This window comes from Pieris rapae, chromosome 12 (assembly GCF_905147795.1).
Source record: "Pieris rapae chromosome 12, ilPieRapa1.1, whole genome shotgun sequence".
Lineage (NCBI taxonomy): Eukaryota > Metazoa > Arthropoda > Insecta > Lepidoptera > Pieridae > Pieris > Pieris rapae.
Genome location: NC_059520.1, coordinates 3,625,414 through 3,643,244, shown reverse-complemented (window position 1 = coordinate 3,643,244; position 17,831 = coordinate 3,625,414). Strand labels below are relative to the sequence as shown.

Below are 17,831 nucleotides of genomic sequence, written 5' to 3'. Positions count from 1 at the left end.
ATTAATAATTAGGAGGCCCAAGGTTCGTTGTTATGATGACATAAGCAGATTTACTGCAATTTATCCCCTCCCCCTCCTATTAACAGCAACAGTAAGTAAATCTATTAAAAATAATATATAAACTAAATTTTTCGTTTGTGTTGTTTTTGTATGTGTAAAAAAGTAAATAATTACTGTTGAGATAATAACCCAAAAATAAAATTAAAGACCCTCCTACCCCCTATAGTCCTTACGTAATTCTTGAACGACCCCAGTTATAAATCTTATGAAATTATGCTCAATCTTTAGCCAAAAAGCAATTACAGTTAAAAAATATTACAAAAGCTTCTGTAGCAAAGATTCTATGCGAATTAACCTACAACTCTTTAAAAAATAATTGCGTGCAATTGTGTAAACAAAGAAATTCAACTATGTATTAATTACAGCGGTGATTTATCACGGAGGCATTGAAAAGTGTTCTATTCAAATTTCGTTTAAGAGAATTTAATTAAAATAATAAATTACGAATACGTTGAAGGTGCCTCAGGGCAGGCTCGTTATGTGACAATAAGGAATGGTGTCACCGCATGAATTTTTTTCAGTTTTAACAACTATGTGGGTTAAGCACTGCGAGCCGGTTTACGTAAAATTTAGGTTACAAAGTGCTCTTTGTTAATCAATATGAGGTTGAATACCGGAAATATTTCAGTATTGATATTAATACTGATTTATAAAAAGATGTTTTTTTGTGCAATCTGCAATATACCTAGCACTCAACGTTTCGAGACTAGGTTTGCTTCTAGCATTACTTAGGCTTGTACCACAAAAGCATGCTGCATGCATGAAGCATGCTGTTTCTCCGCCAGCCGTCACCAATTTCGCGTATGACTTCCAAACTGTGTTCTTAGTTCCGTACTGCAGTGGGTATATTTGCGACAGGTTTGGAAAGACTGAGCGATGAATATTTTTATTTTCAATCAATAATTTGATTAAGTACAACTGTAAGTTAGTTAAGTTCTATTGTTTGAATTGCTTTTCTGTAAACATATAAATAAATCGCAGCGTAATGTACTACTATTAAGGAACTATATATGCTACTAAGGTTTGACGGCGTTCCGTGCAATGTCAACCAAAATCAATTAAAAGGTACATTCTCTGTAGTTCTTATGTTATGACTCAGTCTGCGGAGTATGTTGACCAAAAATTCTCAACGAGGTATGACGGTTAGTAAAAAAAATTTCACTCTATAATTATAGTATACATATATCTTTGCTTGCTTGTACGCGACATATACTGTAGGCGATAGCGAATTTTATTATAATTCCTTTATTGAAACCCTTTGTGCACTTTTTCTATTTTTAATCACAAAAAATATACCGTAGCGATTCGAATATGCCGAGGTACTACGTTAACTTCAATCTAATTAATTGCATACCTTGTATTGCGTTTATATAAACCTAACTGTTAGATGAATAGCCGTCATGGCGCAATTCTCTTTTAGAACATTGTTTTATTAATAAAAGTAACTGTCCAATAAAATCTTAAACAATCTATTAAAAGAACACACTGCGTTATTCGTTCATAAAAGGGATTTCAGTCAACGTTCACGGAGGGATTAGTACGAAATGAAATTCCTCGGAGCTTTGAAATAGGAGCGCGCGCTGTCATGGGCCCGATAAATATCATCTTAATGAGGTTGAAGGTGATATAACAAACCGCCTTTATTTTTAATGATATTTTTTACGAGAAATATGTATTTCAATAAAGACAATCTTGAACTTTTCGTTTTGTTTTGATTGTGTTTTCTTATATTGTTATTATATAATATGGTTTTTATTTACTCTAGAGTCTAGGATCCTTCCTGTATAATAATTTTTAACACCATCAAAGCACACTTTACCGGTTTCATGTGTATTGAACACAATTTTAAAACTATTATTATTTTTAAATATCTAACCATCCATGTTCAGGATGGTTTACATTTTTATTTTATTTATTATTGGTTTTTCATACACATTATCAATAGCATGTAAAATACTACTCATAATTAGATAATTTTTAGATCACATATTTTGTTATTTTTATGTGTTCCTAGATATAATAATTTACTGTAATACCCGTTGACAAACTTAAATAAATTAAGTGACCAAGTGACAAAATATGCGTATTTTATATCGTTTCGGGATAAATGTTAAAGTATTTGTTTATCAGGCAGGGAAGCGTATTCCCTGCCTAATACAAGTTAAGTATTCCATTCACCTAGTTTATGAGATTATTAAAAGTCGTAATGCCCACTTCGTTGCCACATTACAAGTCGTAATGTCAAATTAAAGGTCACAAAGTTCTAAGAAGATTAGTCTATAGTCATGTTTGGCATCATTGCTGAACGCGTCGAGTTGGAAATAATATTGCGTAAATCATTGTTAAAGAAGTTAAAATATACGAATACTCATATATATCACAAAGATCCACATTCAACGTGTATTTAGTTTTTAATCCTTTTAGACTTGAAACTTATGTAACAGAAGTTAATACTTAATAGTATGATAATGGTTTTATTTATTTAACAAAATAAGCTACCATTACAGATTACTCATTTAGGTTTAAATATTTTATTTAACTCAAAAACCACAGCAAATGATAAAATCTTTAACTCTTCTGACAATAAGTGTACTTTCTCCATTGTCTCATTGTATCGATATTTATTATCGACTTCAAATATTGAAATAATAATAACTTTTGCTGCGAAAATAATACTTTTTAGTTTAAATATCGACAAGCCAGCCATAACTTATATGAGTTCGCGGCTTGCTATTTGCTCGTCTACCTTTAAAAAATTGCTTCACATTGAGACCAAAAACCATTACTCAGAAGAAAATTACAGTCAATGATTGATGAACACTAGTAAGCCACAAGATTTCTCTTCGACACATTTTTGAATAATAATATTTTATTCTGATTGTTCAGGTTTTTTTTGGAAAGGTAATAATATAACGACAAACTAAATCAAAGTCAAATGGATGCCGCACAAAACAGTAATACGCACTGGGCTAGCCGTCATTTTGATTGGAATTAAATGTTGATCTGTGCTTTTGTTATCAGGTTATTTCGGCAAATATTTGAACAAATACAACGGATCCTACATACCGCCAGGATGGCGTGAGTGGGGTGGCCTCATCATGAACTCAAAGTATTACAACTACAGCATCAATATGAATGGAAAGAAGATCAAACACGGCGATGACTACTTTAAGGTAGAATTTCTTCTATCTATCTATCTTTTAATTTATGTTAGGATTATAAGAAGCTGATAAGGCTCTGCTACCGCGTCCCGCATATATCGTCTCCATATTAGCGATTCTTGAATAACGTAAATAAATAACTTCGTTCGTTGGATCGTAGCGCAGTTTTCTCAACGTGGAGCACCACAGGGGGCATTTTAATTGTTAAGGGGACTCTTCGAAATCTTATTAAAATTGTTTGGAATTTGAATTTCAGTTTTCAATTTCTTCCTTAACCTACTATTTTAGTTTCTTAAATGAATAATTTTTAGACATGGTGGGAATGGCACAAAAGTGGTTGGGAAACACAGGTGTACCTTGTCTATGGTCTGGCGTCTAGCATCTTAATCCATAGACTAAAATTCAACCGACCAATTACTATTAAACCCTGCCTTTTGTATCACGTATATTTTATAAATGTATGTATTTAGCCATTCAGCCCTTAGCGTTTCCTCGCGTTTATTTAGTCAGATATGAGTGATAATGACGGGCGATTGTGCCAAATTTATACACCAATCAAGCTATGATGACGCTGTAAAATTAATTAGAAGTCTATACTTTAAGATTGATATTAAATATGTTTTGTTAACCTATTGAGTATTTAAAAAAACTTAGCTATGAGCAGATTTAAGATTTGTTGTTATGTGATTTTTTTAAGAATATGTGAGCTTTATATTTATGTAATAGTGTGACATAAAGCTTGCACGAGATGATAGAAACCTTTCACTAGTAGAAAGTGTCACAAAATGGTTTAAACTTTAAATTATTGGTTGAACTTGTTTCAGGATTACTACCCAGACCTGATCGCGAACGATTCAATAGCGTTTTTGAGAGCGTCGAAACGAAGGTTTACCAGAAAGCCAGTGCTACTGGTCATGTCTTTCCCTGCACCTCATGGGCCAGAGGACTCAGCGCCGCAGTATTCGCATCTGTTCTTTAATGTAACAACACACCAGTAAGTATATTTAATATTTGTATTACAGAGACCATAACTCACGTGCTTCATCCACTTTCATGAGATTCACCATGCATGCTCGTCGATTATGGGAACTTACCCTTTCTGGAGTACCTTAAATATATATGTCAACCCAACCTGTCTCCCACTATCCACGGCTGCCGTGAATATCCTACTTGTAAGACACTGCTCATTCATTGTTCAAAATGGCCAAACCTTAAGGCATTCTCTTTCGTATCCTTGTCACTAAGTTTTCTTTTAAATCACACTTCTCACGTATATATATACGTAAGGAGAAATTTTGTGACGTGATGCACAAAATTCTTGCATCAGAGTTATAATAGACAACAAACTAAATCACAATTTCTCGTCCTGCAGAACTAACGCCATCTAACGATATAAAGGGCGAAGAAATAGAATTAAATACATATAGGATGCGTTCTACTATACTTACAATACTGTTCAGGGCTTACGCCCTAAGGTATTAAACAAACGATTTCTATAGAACAACTTGTGTTGCTAAATAAAATTTATTCGTATAGGTAGTTGTTGATATCATTAAAATACCCTATTATGTAAAATAAATATATACTAAATAATTTCGCTTTTAAACAATAATTTCGCATATAAATAAATATACAAGCACAACTGAAGTTTGAACGACCACAGGTTGAAAGAAACCACGGGCTGAGATTGCTTAAAAAAGTTATTCCAACAAAAACAAATTGCTTAAATATTTTGCGGCAGCCATCTTACATCCCTTAAATCTCAGCGATGACCGTGTTTAGGGTTCTTCAAGCAAGTTTTCCCGTTTTGTCTGCGACGGAAGTAATTATATAAATTATGCTCGTCTAACAGTGAAGCAGAAATAATTACATAACGACATGTCAGTGACGACTTAAATACAATAAAATATTTTATAATTATTTGAAACGAACAGAATCGCCTTCGATTTGTTTTTTTTTTAATTTAATAAATTCGCGGTTGTTTTATTACTTATTTATAAATCTGGACATTTTTAAAAATTAATGTTTGCAAAGAAGTGTTGACAATAAAATAATGAATTCAAAGTGATAAGAAGTTCGAATATCTTGTTTAATAGAAATAAGTGTAAGTAATTAGTATCTCGAAGTACATCCTTTGGTATGATCTCAATTAAATTGAAGGTTTAAACCCGAAGTAACTTTCGCCGGTTTGTTTACCAGGAGAAAAAACATAATAAAGCAAAATTATTATTTATTAGATAGCAAAAATGTTTATACCTGTGAATATAGGTAAATAAATTAAGAAGATTTTAAATAGCAAAATTATTCGTGAATAAAAAATAGAATGCAATTTCGTTCATTGCTTTTGCTTATACCTTTGATGACTTCCGCGTTATCTTAAAATAATATATTTATTTGTCAGAGTTTGGCGTGCGCCGAAACGGCGCCGACAGGCAAAGCCCAACTTTGGTCTGACAGCGAATTTTTTAATATTCAATTATAGCGTAAGAGATGATAACAGAAAAAACAACTGATTAAAAAATTACCAATTTTTTTTTCTTCAATCAAATATTATTTTACATCTTATGATTCTACTCTTGAGTAGAATCGTAGAGAAGAAAGAATAGTAGAGGGTACTATTATAAATCACCACCTATATACTTTTTCCAATTATACAAAAAAATTAGATATTTAAAATACTTTTCTCTTATCTTCTTCTTAGTTTATGAAAATTGCCATATAAGTATCTAATAAATCTAAACAGCTACACTTCAACTTATAATTTTTTCGCCGTTTTTGGAATTGGTTAAAAATAATAAACGTGTATGTGTATATAATTTGTTTATAAATATTGAGATTAGCTTAAAAATTAATTATGAAAATCGATAAGAACTATATTGACCGTCTCTCAAATGCGATAACGTAATGTGTGGTCAAAACCAGTCCAAGGGTCGCCTCGCCGACAAACGGGATTGCAATAAAAACTGCATGAATAAAAAGTATTTTAATTTTAAAATATTATAATGATACCTAAATGAAGTAAGTATAACATCGTTGAATGTTGTTTAACGCTTATCGACTTAATCAAGGGTTCCAGATTCGTGTTTTGTTTCTTTTTTTATTTGTTGCCAGCGTTAATAATGTCTGCATAAGGTCGAATATTCTAATTCCCTTCTGCGGGATATTAATATTTTTAATGTGTTGCATAGGTCCTTTTTATTTATAGGCAAGTAGATGAACAGCTTTTTTATTTCTTTTAACGCTAGGAGCTTCGTGTTATACGGCGTAATTACAAAGCCACGGAGGCAGTCGAAGTATTTGCTAGCATATAAAATTGATTTTATATGCTAGCAAATACTTCGACTGCTGCTTCGACTGACTATCCACTCAATATATTTATCTATGACGGTATTTTTTATTTCAATAATTTTACTCAACATTATATCTTTCCTTTCAGCCTTTGAATCTTTCATATTCTTCATTCGTTACAAATCTAGGCCAACATGAGCTTAGCGTAATTTAAAGAAAATGGCGGGAGGAGCTTCCGCCATTTAAACATTGATCACACATATAAGATACAGAATCAAAGAGTATATATACTTACATGAATGTGCATTTAATTTTTGTCTGTTTCGATAACAGAAAAACATAAATACCTAAAAGATATCTAACATTTGATTTGTTTTTTTAGTACACCAACGTATGACATGGCGCCAAATCCTGACAAGCAGTGGATTTTGCGAGTAACAGAGAAAATGAAACCTATTCATCGCCAGTTCACTGATCTTTTGATGACGAAGAGGTTACAAACATTACAAAGCGTAGATTTGGTAAGGGATGTGTTTCAAATATAACTTAACAATTACTGCGAAACGGTGAGATTTTTTATGTGCGAGATTTTTTATTGCATAAACAAAATGTAATCCACATTTTGTTTATGCAATAAAAAATCTCCTTGCTAGATATATATTTGGGCCTCTGTATTTAAAGACATAGCAATGACTATTAAACATACATGGTATGTTTATCTTTTATGTTATAAAGCTACTAAACTGATACGTAATTAAAAGAAATATTTTAGCGATTCACCATAAATATTTCGTTTATCGTGTATAGATTTTAATTTACTAAGGAATTGTTTATTTATAATCGCAGGCCGTTGAACGTGTTTATCAAGAACTGAAAGCTCTCGGTGAATTGGATAATACCTATTTAGTCTATACATCAGATCATGGCTACCATCTTGGCCAATTTGGACTTGTAAAGGGAAAAAGTTTTCCATTTGAGTTCGATATCAGAGTACCGTTCCTTGTTCGAGGACCAGGTGTTGAACCTGGCACTGTGTAAGTATTTTTATCGTATTTAATAATCAAAGTTTTTGTGTGCCTGAGCTTTGAATGTAAATACACTTCACTACGTATTTTAAACTAACAGTGTATTTAAATATTCAGGTGAAGAGAATTAAACCATTTTTCTACTAAACTTTTGTTTTGTTGTGTTTCTTAACTGTTAAATAAGATTAAGAATGAGTGGTACAATCTTCTAAGTTTTGGCTTCAGATTTCTGTATCTGTTTCGTGATTGTTTTGTCTTAAACATGTTGTATTCCTCATGATGTTTTCATACACTGCACCGTAAGGAACACAAAGATCTCCAGGCGCCAAGATATAAAGTCTATGTATAAGATCATAGGAACGTTTTTCAGAGTGGATGACATAGTCCTAAACATCGACCTAGCACCGACATTCCTGGACATGGGTGGAGTGGATTTACCAGCTCACATGGATGGAAGGTCACTCCTTCCGCTTCTGCAGCCCCGGCGGAGACGCGCTGCCGCTCGCTGGCCTGATACATTTTTGGTAGAAAGGTGTGAAATTTTTAATGATATTCAATTAAATATCAAAATATAAAAAACTTAAAAAAACAATTTTTTTAAGTTTTTTAGCAAAACGAGCTCAGATGTTCCTAAACGACCATAAACATCTAGAATATCTATGACTTTGTCTCGCGTGTGTATTACCAGTTAAAAAAAAATCAGTTCTTATTCCATCGATCGTTCGATCTTTCCCCTAGTACCTATCCAAAACAAGATTATAATTTTAAAAAATATTCCAAATATGGCGACTGAAAATCATGAATAATTCTATTTGCTTTATCCATATATATTTTCTCACGCATAGGAAGAATAAATGATCCGTGAACGCTGAATAGATTTATTGATTTTATATTTTATGTGTAAAAATTCTTAACAAATCAATGGCGCTACAACTTTGCGTCTGGGGTACAGATTTGTGTGTCTGTTTCATGATAATTTGTCAATCTAATAGTCAAGCAGGTGAGATGATCCTTCTGTGTCTGACACACACCATCGACATGTCATCCTCGCGATGTGTTCCGACATCGTTCGAATGAATGCTAAATGCACACAAAGAAAGAAAATTCATTGGTGCACAGTCGAGTATCGAACCTACAACCACAGCGAAGACAGTCGCACGCTTCAGCCACCAGGCTGACAGTGCTCAAAAATTCTTGTATACATTATTTCTAATACAAACAATTTCAGTTCTGGCCGTCGTGAAACTCAAGCGCATATAATGGAAGAAAGAATGCGTGCGCAGAAGTATAGCCGCATAATGAATGAAAAATCAACAACAGTACCGCCGTTTGAGTCGTCATCAGAGGGCATAGATTTTGACGATGATTCCGATGATGACTTCCTTGAAATTGAGGATGATGATGATAACGTAAGATTTGTTCATACATAATTAAACAAACACATTACTCATTAATTATTTAATATTTATATATTTACACTTTGTTACCTTAAACATAAACATAAAAAAAACAGTTAATACGCAACGGGCGGCTTTATCGTTAACAAGTGATATCTTCTAGGCAACCCTAGTATGGAAAGAAGAAATAAGGAAATATTACCTGAAGAACAATAAGTGCATAAATCATTACCAAAAACAAACATTTATTATATGTAACACAATATACCTAAGCTAAGGGTTAATAAAAATGTGTTATTTTATTATGGCATTAATCTTAAGACATAAGACAAACATTTTCATTCATATGTAATAGAAAAGTGCTTTCTGCTAACCCAGTTTCTGAAGGTTCTAAAGAAACGTGGTCGAAGGATATCTCACATACATATCCTTGGTACATGGTTTCTTTTTTTCTAGCAGTAAAATCAGTGGCCTATAAACATGGACTGAATTTACTTTTGTTATTGTTCAGTGTGAAATTTCACTGAAGCATTTTGTGTTCGTAAGAAAAATGTGAATTCCATTTCTTAGTGATTATTCCAAGCGCAACTAAGGCAGCTAAATCAAAGGCAATGACTCACGCAAACTTGTAACACATATCAAATAATATTGAGAAATAAATAGCAAAGATGTTCATACAAATATTTTTACAACTTGCCAGCCAATGTACTGTAAAAAGTGTAATAATAATTTTAGCCATTAGGGTCCACGGCGATTGTAGCCAAGTAATTGTAGCGATTGTATTCAAAATTGCTTTTATTCATTGACCAATAAAACTAAATCTTTATTTTCAGACCTCTGATACAAATAAGTCTTCGGAGCCGCTCATGTCAAATGAAAGCCATAATCCAATTTTAGAGGCAAGTCTGGAAAAAGTTCTCGAAGATGATGCAGCTTCAAATGAACAAAGTTATTTCTTAGGTAAAGTTATTCATAACAATAACATTATTTTAATAATTAATTATTTGCTGAATTTGTGATATAAAAAGACATTTCCTATTATTTGTTTGTACATTTTTTATTTTATCTATAGCTGCCCCGCGAACTTTGTTGCGCCTTGCAATGATCTTTTCACTTAACCTACCATTAGTAGCGACAAACCACAATATGGAACATTTTGCTATGCAATTCTGTACAGACTGTTCGCCTTTCCGGAATTGAAACTGAAAATACTCGAATTGGTCCTGTCGCCTTCGAGTTTTGACCGTAAAAATATTTTTTGCATTTGATTTGTATTCATATACGTATAGAGATTTAGCCATAGTCACGACTAGTTGAAGTTTTACTATAGGTACTTATCTCTACCGGTCCTCTGCAGGGCTTGTCATAACTCTAATCATCTGCTTGCCAATTAAGATAAATAAATGATCGCGAAACAGATACAGACATCTGAGGCCAAGAGGCCACAGGTTAAAAACTATAAGGTCATAAGATCCATACATTTGGCATCTTCTAATCAAATTACATGAACGTTTTACTTTTTGTATTTAGAATCTGTGGAATCCAGTATGATCAATGGAAAGGCCGCCCGTATAGCTGCCGAATGTTCCAAGGCAGAACTAAGGGCGCCATGTTCTGATAAACGCAAATGGAAATGTGTACTCGTTAATGGACGATGGAGGAAACACAAATGCAAATATGAGGTATGGTATTAACTTCAATTTAAAGTTGAATAATTCATAATTTTAATATTAAACATAATGAGAACCTTAAATTATTTAATTTACAGCCGGATGTCCCAGAACCAAAAATGAGCACAAAGAAATGTGCATGTTTCACCCCCAGTGGGTTAGTTTATACTAGACTAGAAACTGATGGTAATATTGCTCGGCGACCAGCCGATATAAGGAAATATAATATGACAAGATTAAAACGGTCCACAGACAATGACGTGTTCGAACCAAATACTGTAGACAGTATACTGGAAGAAAACCCTAGCATTGGTCATCTAGGTTTTGTAAATGAGCCTTTAAATGCAATAGATAAAAAGACTGTTGAAGACAAAATAGACGAGCTAATAAAAGAGACTGAAGCATTCCTAGAAGCTTACGAACGTACCAAAGAAAATATAGATCACCGAAGGATTAAGAGAAAAGCTCAACATAAACATAAACAAAAGAATGACGCTATGCTAAATGACAATGAAACGACATTAGAATGCAAAGTCGAGAAAGATGGAACAGTTAACTGCTCTCAAGTAATATATAATGACTTAAAGGCCTGGCATACTAACAGACTAAGCTTAGAAGATCAAATAAGACAGCTTAAAACGAAGCTGGAGGACTTAAAAGAAATAAAGAGACATTTGAAAATAAGTAAACCTGCTCAAGTAGAAGTACAGACAATAAATCCATCATTCATTATAAACCGTATTCAAAACAAAACTGCTGTTCAAGAAAATAAGGAGACAGGACGTAAGCCTCGTCCAAACAGAATGAAACCGAAACACAGAAACCCCAATTACTATGAAAAAAAGTTGAAGCATACAAACGAATACAGCATCCCTACTGTTAATACAAATACACGAGATGGCCTATTTGAAACACAATTAAAAAACGAAGCGTCTACGGAATCAACGTTGGAACACTCTATTAATGGCAGTGATTTAATCAATCCCCAAATTGAAGAACTACCTAAACCACAAGTTACTACCATAATCACGGATAATAAAAAAATTATAGACAATATCAGTACCCTTAAAAGTATTACGCCTAGCGAAGTGACCACAGAATATGAAAGAATGATAGAATTATCGAGCATAGATAATTCAGATAAACCAACATCTACTGATAGAAGCACTTCGAGTTATCTATACACAACTTTAAAGTATTTCCACACCGAAGCAGACAGAATACTAACTAATCATAAAGTTAAAAATATATCTAACTCTGAAAAAACAACAGAAGCGCCGCACTTTGTTTCTAAACTGAAGCCCATTGCAACAACATCTAGCAGTTTGGGACCAACAAGATTTGATGCATCGGAATACGAAAAACAAAACCCTAACAGAGGACCACCTAGTAATATGGGTATCTTTGATCACCCAACTGATGTATTTCAAAGGCGACTTCATCCATTATTTATTGAAAACGAAGATAAACACGTATGTTATTGTGAAGAGAATAGGTAAGAACTAATCATTTTATTATAAGCTCCTGGGGTTGAGACATAATCACTTTTCAGCAGCGTGACCCACTGACGCTAAACGATTATGTATTGGAATGACATTAGCTCAACCTTTGTCACGTGATCATATTCATACAAATTCGTATGGCGTTAAGGGGCCAAGACTGCTCCTGAACACGACTAGACTGTTGTAAAAAAAAATATTTAATGCGAAGTCTTAATCACACCATTTCAATCCAAAAAGGTCCATATAGGTTTACCCTACTATAAAATTTAATATTGGTATTGTTATACGTTAATTTAATATAATTTATTCCACCAGACAGACCAAACTCAAAGGACCCGGTCAAGCCTATATAGAAGCCGCTCAAAAAGCGAAAGAAGAAAGGCGAAGGCTGAAAGAGCAGAGGTTACGTAAAAAGCTAAGAAAAGCTAAAAAGAAGGTAGGTTCATTACTTAAAAATTATTAAATAACTTTGATCGTGAAAATATATATTCTGGAAATTACATTTATTTATAGCCTAAAAGTAATTATTCTGACAATGTTTCCTATTTTATTTCTACAAGAAACTGTATTAGCGATGTCAATTTTTAATTTATATAAACATCTATATCATTACATAAAGTCGTTATACGAAATATATTTTTTATGTTTAATAGTTTTTAAATAATTAATTTCATAGGCTGAATTGGAGAGGCTGTGCGAGTCGGAGCGAATGAATTGTTTCCGGCACGACAATGAGCATTGGAGAACAGCTCCTTTGTGGACGGCTGGACCATTTTGTTTTTGTATGAGCGCTTCGAATAACACGTACAACTGCGTACGAACAATCAACGCTACACACAATTTGCTATATTGCGAATTCGTGACCGGACTCATCACATATTATAATTTAAGAATTGGTGAGTTTTATTTAAACAAAAACTCTCTTTATTTTTAATCTTTACAATACATTTGAACTTTATGATAATCGTCTATTTTTTTAACTAAAGATAAAATTATATTTTATATGATATTTATGCTTGGCTTTACCAAGCAAACAATTTACTTTTTATAATTATTGTACCCAATGGATAGAGATATGACACAATATAGGTAATATTGTGTCAAATCTCAAACAAAAATCGTGGTTAGCAAAATCTATTAAAAAACCGATTTTACTGTTATATATAAAACTTCTAATTAAAACACAGTTAAACACCGCTTATCATTTCAGATCCATTTGAAACACAGAATAGAGTGAAATATTTGACGACAGCTGAAAAGGAATATTTTCACAACCAACTTCAGAAACTGCTAAGTTGTCGGGGTCCCTCATGTAGGAGATATTCCCATTCTTCTGGTTAGTTGTTTTATGAAACATTAAAAAAAATTAAGTTCTTAGAGTTTTGACAGCTGACACTTATGTTTTCCCGCGGTTTAATTGTGGTAATAGGCGTGAGAAATTACAAGATAATTTTTAGTTTGATGAATGCTAATGAAAATGTCGTTTGAAACAACGCTTTGATTATAATTTATCAGGTGACCATTTCCAAACACAGTTGACTGATGACATATGTTTAAGCGCTTGAAATAGCTATTACTTATTCATAATTCCATATATATAAGGCGATATTTAAATAATACTTTACTATTTTCAGGAGACAGCAATGAAGATATGACACGACGTTATATAGACGACCATATTACCTACAGAGGAGACAGTCCAGGCTATAGCGAGAGGTTCGTTATAATATTATTCAGTAAGACACCGACATTAAAAATCTTATATAACTTTTACGGAATGAAAACGTACATTATTTAGGTTAAAAGAAAATTCGCTTTGATTTTGATTTTTTGAACAAATAGATACAGTGTTTAGTAGACAAGCTGTACCATTTTTTGATATTTATATTACAGAGCTTGGAGATGGAGTGGCTATGGCAGACGCTTTGCAAGAGCGCGGGATATACATCGTCGACGACACACTATGGCGTATTAGTCAAAATTAAATTATTTTGTTAAAGCATTAGAACTAGATGCCCTGAAAGTACTCTTCTTAATTCTCATGTACGCAGGCAGACTGAAAAAGTTCACACAACGATTCTTAAAGGGCTTCCGAAAATCCATATTATATTCAGAGAATAGACTGAACTGTCAAAACTTGACAGGTTCGTCTTCTTTAGTATTAGGTATGGACAAGATCTAGCGAAAATGATGGCGTGGCCTAGTACCACAATATAGTATAATATAGGACACATTAACTGATGCCTGAGACGTCATTTGTATAAGAATTAGGACCCGTGGGGAATTAGAATGCACTTTTAAAAAGAAATGGAAGTTGGAATGCTTGGGTTGATAGTTATTGGTCGTACCTACTACATTAATACCAATCAAGTGTCAGATTCATTCCGTTCTAACTTCCCGATAAAATTATCATTAGAAAATTTGCCTAGCTCAATCTTTTATCTCTCTATGTAATAATAAATGCATTACTTAAGTCACCCTACTTATTGTAGATCTCTGTATTTTTTTATCTGTGATTCTTCAGTGTGTCTTATGTACCAAAAATTTGTTTACATAGACATTATTTGAAACTGCAAAATATACAGTAACAGTTTTTAGTAATCATTCTGAACGTTTGGTTACTACTTAAAAGAAGCAAGATTTGCTAAGCGATTTTTTTAACAATGTAACACTTAAAACCTAAAATTATGAGAAAACAATATTTCCTCAAACATGACATCTTAGGGAATCCTGCGTTTTACCTACCAAGTCAGATAGTATTGCAGCTGTATAGCATTTGTTGAATCCTTAAATAAATTACTTACTTATCTGATTTGGTAATTAAAACTGGAAGTTCAAACTGAGCTCTAACATGTTTGTAGCATAACTATCCTGAAATATAGAAACTATACACATGACACTGCCTGAAGTATTATATGTCTAATATACAATGTAACATTAGTTTTTATGGAGTTTGCATTTTCTACACTATTTTAGCTTTACTATCCTTCTATGTGATGCAGTTTATATGTAAAACATATGTAGCCAGTATGTATTAGTATTAAAAAGTGATATATAATGCCATGAGATGAGTGTTTGTTTATTTAAATGCAGAAAGTAGTTGTGTACTAAGGTTTTACAAATACATATAGGCATGCATCCATGTAAACACCTCTGTGTATTTGGTTATAAATAAAATTATGAAACTTATAGAATTTTATTGAATAGCTTATAAATCCAGAATACTATCTAAATCTTGGTCATCAGACATTGAAAATATTGATTCCTTACATACTACAGTTTTACTTATGCCTGGTGTATCACTTTGTTTTAAGTTTAACAAAATTTTATTAGTGTCATGGGATATATTATCTTTTGTGGGAGAATTATTTGTTTTTGCTACCATATTTGACTCTTTACAGATAATCTTATTTTCACTATTGGCATGCTGTTCAATGCAATCCTCATCATCATCATCATTGTCTAGAAAGTCAACCCATTTGGAACAGCTATTTACAGTATCTTTATATAAGAATTTATTTCCTACACAAAGATTGTCACCATGTATAAAAGAATCACCTTCTTGTGAGTTGTTTTCTACAAAAGTTGCCCATTCCGAAGATTTATTTGTTTCATTAAAAGAATTCCTTTGCTTATTAGAAGATGGCTTGACAAATTTTGAACTTTCATACTTTCTTTTATTTTGATTATTATATATTTTTCTACATTGTTTAATTACACTACCATCACTATTGCACTGCTCTTTATCATGAAAAATCTTATTTTCAGATGTTTTTGGAATTTCTTCTTTACCTCTACAGTTTATGGAAAATGGATCTTCAACATCATTTTCATCAGTATAATGCGACCATTTACTGACCTTTGGTGGAATTGGTTCAATGTCTTGTGTTGCATCTGCTAAATCAGAATCTGAATCAGATTTTCCACTATCAAAAATATCAGAATCTGCATGGTTTTCAGACTGCAATTTATTGAGTTTTTGAACATGTAATCTACATTCTTTTCCTGAGCCTATACCATAATGTCTTTTAATAGACTGTTTTTCACCACACATTTTACATACCCACTTATAATTCTTCTTTGTTTGATGAATCTGTAAACAGAGCCTTTTTCCAAATTACTTACCAAACAAAAAATGTTACAAAACCACCTTACTGTAAACATCAAGACATACACCTAACCATTTATTCTATTAAATCATAGACTCCCTTTTCACACAGAATTACGGATACTTTGGGGTCTTGGATTGGAGGGTCTAAATTAAGACAAACTTAAATGTAGGCTTTTAATTTGAATACATTCGATTTAATAAGTTGAATTACCTATATATTCAACATATTGGAATATAATAGAGCACAAATTTTAATAGTTAAATATATCACAATTTGTAATAGTGCTTTGGATAAATTTATGTAAGGATAATAAATTGATTTTAAGTAGGTAGGCAGTCTAATCGTGCGCATTTAAAACAAAAGTTACGCTAATTTATCCCAATCAAACTATTTTAATTTAAAAGTAAATACTAACTTGAAATATAAAACATTTATAACATCGTAAAACTTAAAAGATCTGAGGCATGTTTGAAAGATATAATGGATAAATTCTATCGATAAAAATATTTCAATAGTTTTAAAATTATGAACAAATTTAGTTCGAAATTACGTCAGTAACCAATAATTATATTGAAAAAACATATTTTTATTTTTGAAATGTGTCGGAAGTTGACTGCTGTAGCTGGAACTTAATCTTGATTTGACATTGACAAATTACAACAGTAAACAGCAAAATGAAAAACCTTTTAACTTTAAACTGTTAAATGCCGGTTAGTATCAAGTTAACAGGTTTTAAACTATTGGCACAAAAAATACTCCTTCGCGATTTTTAACACGGTTCTATAAGCAAAATTAAATATTATATTATACTAGCGACCCGCCCCGGCTTCGCACGGGTGCAATGCTGATACTAAATACACTACAGAAAATCTGTCAACGTAGTATATAAAAATGTGGGTTATCCATAAGAGATAGACATATACCATCACGGACTATTCTGTAGACCTTTTCAATGTGTACAATACTTAGTACGTTATTTTGATAAAACTCGTAGGGTTCAGCCTGCGTTTGCAATGTAAGCGGAAAAAATGTCCTCAAAAATAACAGTACTTCTCCACTATTTAATGGATGTTATTATTTATACATATAAACCTTCCTATTGAATCACTCTATCTATTAAAAAAAACCACATCAAAATCCGTTGCGTAGTTTCAAAGATTTAAGCATACAAAGGGACATAGGGACAGAGAAAGCGACTTTATTTTATACTATGTAGTGACTAGCGGAGCCGACCAACGATGTCCTGCATGATAATATTTCAAGCGATAAGAATATTTACTTTTACGACTTTTAATTTGAATTTACAACTGCAGCACCATCTGCCAGGCTGATTTGTGAATCTAAACCATCCAGGGCTCCAGTCAAACCCATACAAATGATTTTTAAATCGGTACAGTGAACTGTGAATGAGTGCGCAAAAGATTAAATTTACATATACCTACCGTAATATGTACCTAACTTACCAGATAGATTTGAAAATTATTTTTATAAAGCGCCTAAATATTTATATAATTGATTAAAACATATAAAAAGGACGAAATCAAAACGTTTTTATTTATTGGAATAATTTACTGAGCCATATCATCACAGATTTCTTACAATATTTTATTGGACAC

At 32.4% G+C, this 17,831-nt stretch overlaps 2 protein-coding genes across 4 annotated transcripts in view; one reads left to right on the top strand and one right to left on the bottom strand.

The window, feature by feature from the left end:
• LOC110998488 (extracellular sulfatase SULF-1 homolog) overlaps positions 1 to 15,284 on the top strand; it is a 67,834-nt gene extending 52,550 nt beyond the window's left edge. The window contains exons 4-17 of the mRNA XM_045630383.1: positions 3,082 to 3,233; positions 4,046 to 4,215; positions 6,892 to 7,030; positions 7,356 to 7,543; positions 7,905 to 8,066; positions 8,763 to 8,943; positions 9,765 to 9,891; positions 10,462 to 10,613; positions 10,700 to 12,096; positions 12,419 to 12,539; positions 12,780 to 12,999; positions 13,314 to 13,439; positions 13,738 to 13,819; positions 13,997 to 15,284. Of these exons, the coding sequence (XP_045486339.1) occupies positions 3,082 to 3,233; positions 4,046 to 4,215; positions 6,892 to 7,030; positions 7,356 to 7,543; positions 7,905 to 8,066; positions 8,763 to 8,943; positions 9,765 to 9,891; positions 10,462 to 10,613; positions 10,700 to 12,096; positions 12,419 to 12,539; positions 12,780 to 12,999; positions 13,314 to 13,439; positions 13,738 to 13,819; positions 13,997 to 14,078 (3,299 nt within the window). The 3' untranslated portion in view covers positions 14,079 to 15,284. The remainder of the gene's footprint in view (positions 1 to 3,081; positions 3,234 to 4,045; positions 4,216 to 6,891; positions 7,031 to 7,355; positions 7,544 to 7,904; positions 8,067 to 8,762; positions 8,944 to 9,764; positions 9,892 to 10,461; positions 10,614 to 10,699; positions 12,097 to 12,418; positions 12,540 to 12,779; positions 13,000 to 13,313; positions 13,440 to 13,737; positions 13,820 to 13,996) is intronic.
• Position 15,285: 1 nt separating this feature from the next.
• On the bottom strand, positions 15,286 to 16,784 carry LOC110998489. 3 transcript variants are annotated; one of them, XM_022267165.2, is made up of 2 exons: positions 16,631 to 16,784; positions 15,286 to 16,196 (listed from the first exon to the last, which is right to left on the bottom strand). In XM_022267165.2, exon 2 carries the CDS (start codon positions 16,155 to 16,157, stop codon positions 15,312 to 15,314), a length of 846 nt encoding a protein of 281 aa, XP_022122857.2. In that variant the 5' UTR covers positions 16,158 to 16,196; positions 16,631 to 16,784; the 3' UTR covers positions 15,286 to 15,311. The 3 variants fall into 3 exon arrangements, with proteins under 3 accessions (XP_022122857.2, XP_045486340.1, XP_022122859.2); XM_045630384.1 differs by having other exon boundaries at positions 15,286 to 16,209; positions 16,631 to 16,781; XM_022267167.2 differs by lacking the exon at positions 16,631 to 16,784 and adding an exon at positions 16,426 to 16,604.
• Positions 16,785 to 17,831: the final 1,047 nt, after the last annotated feature.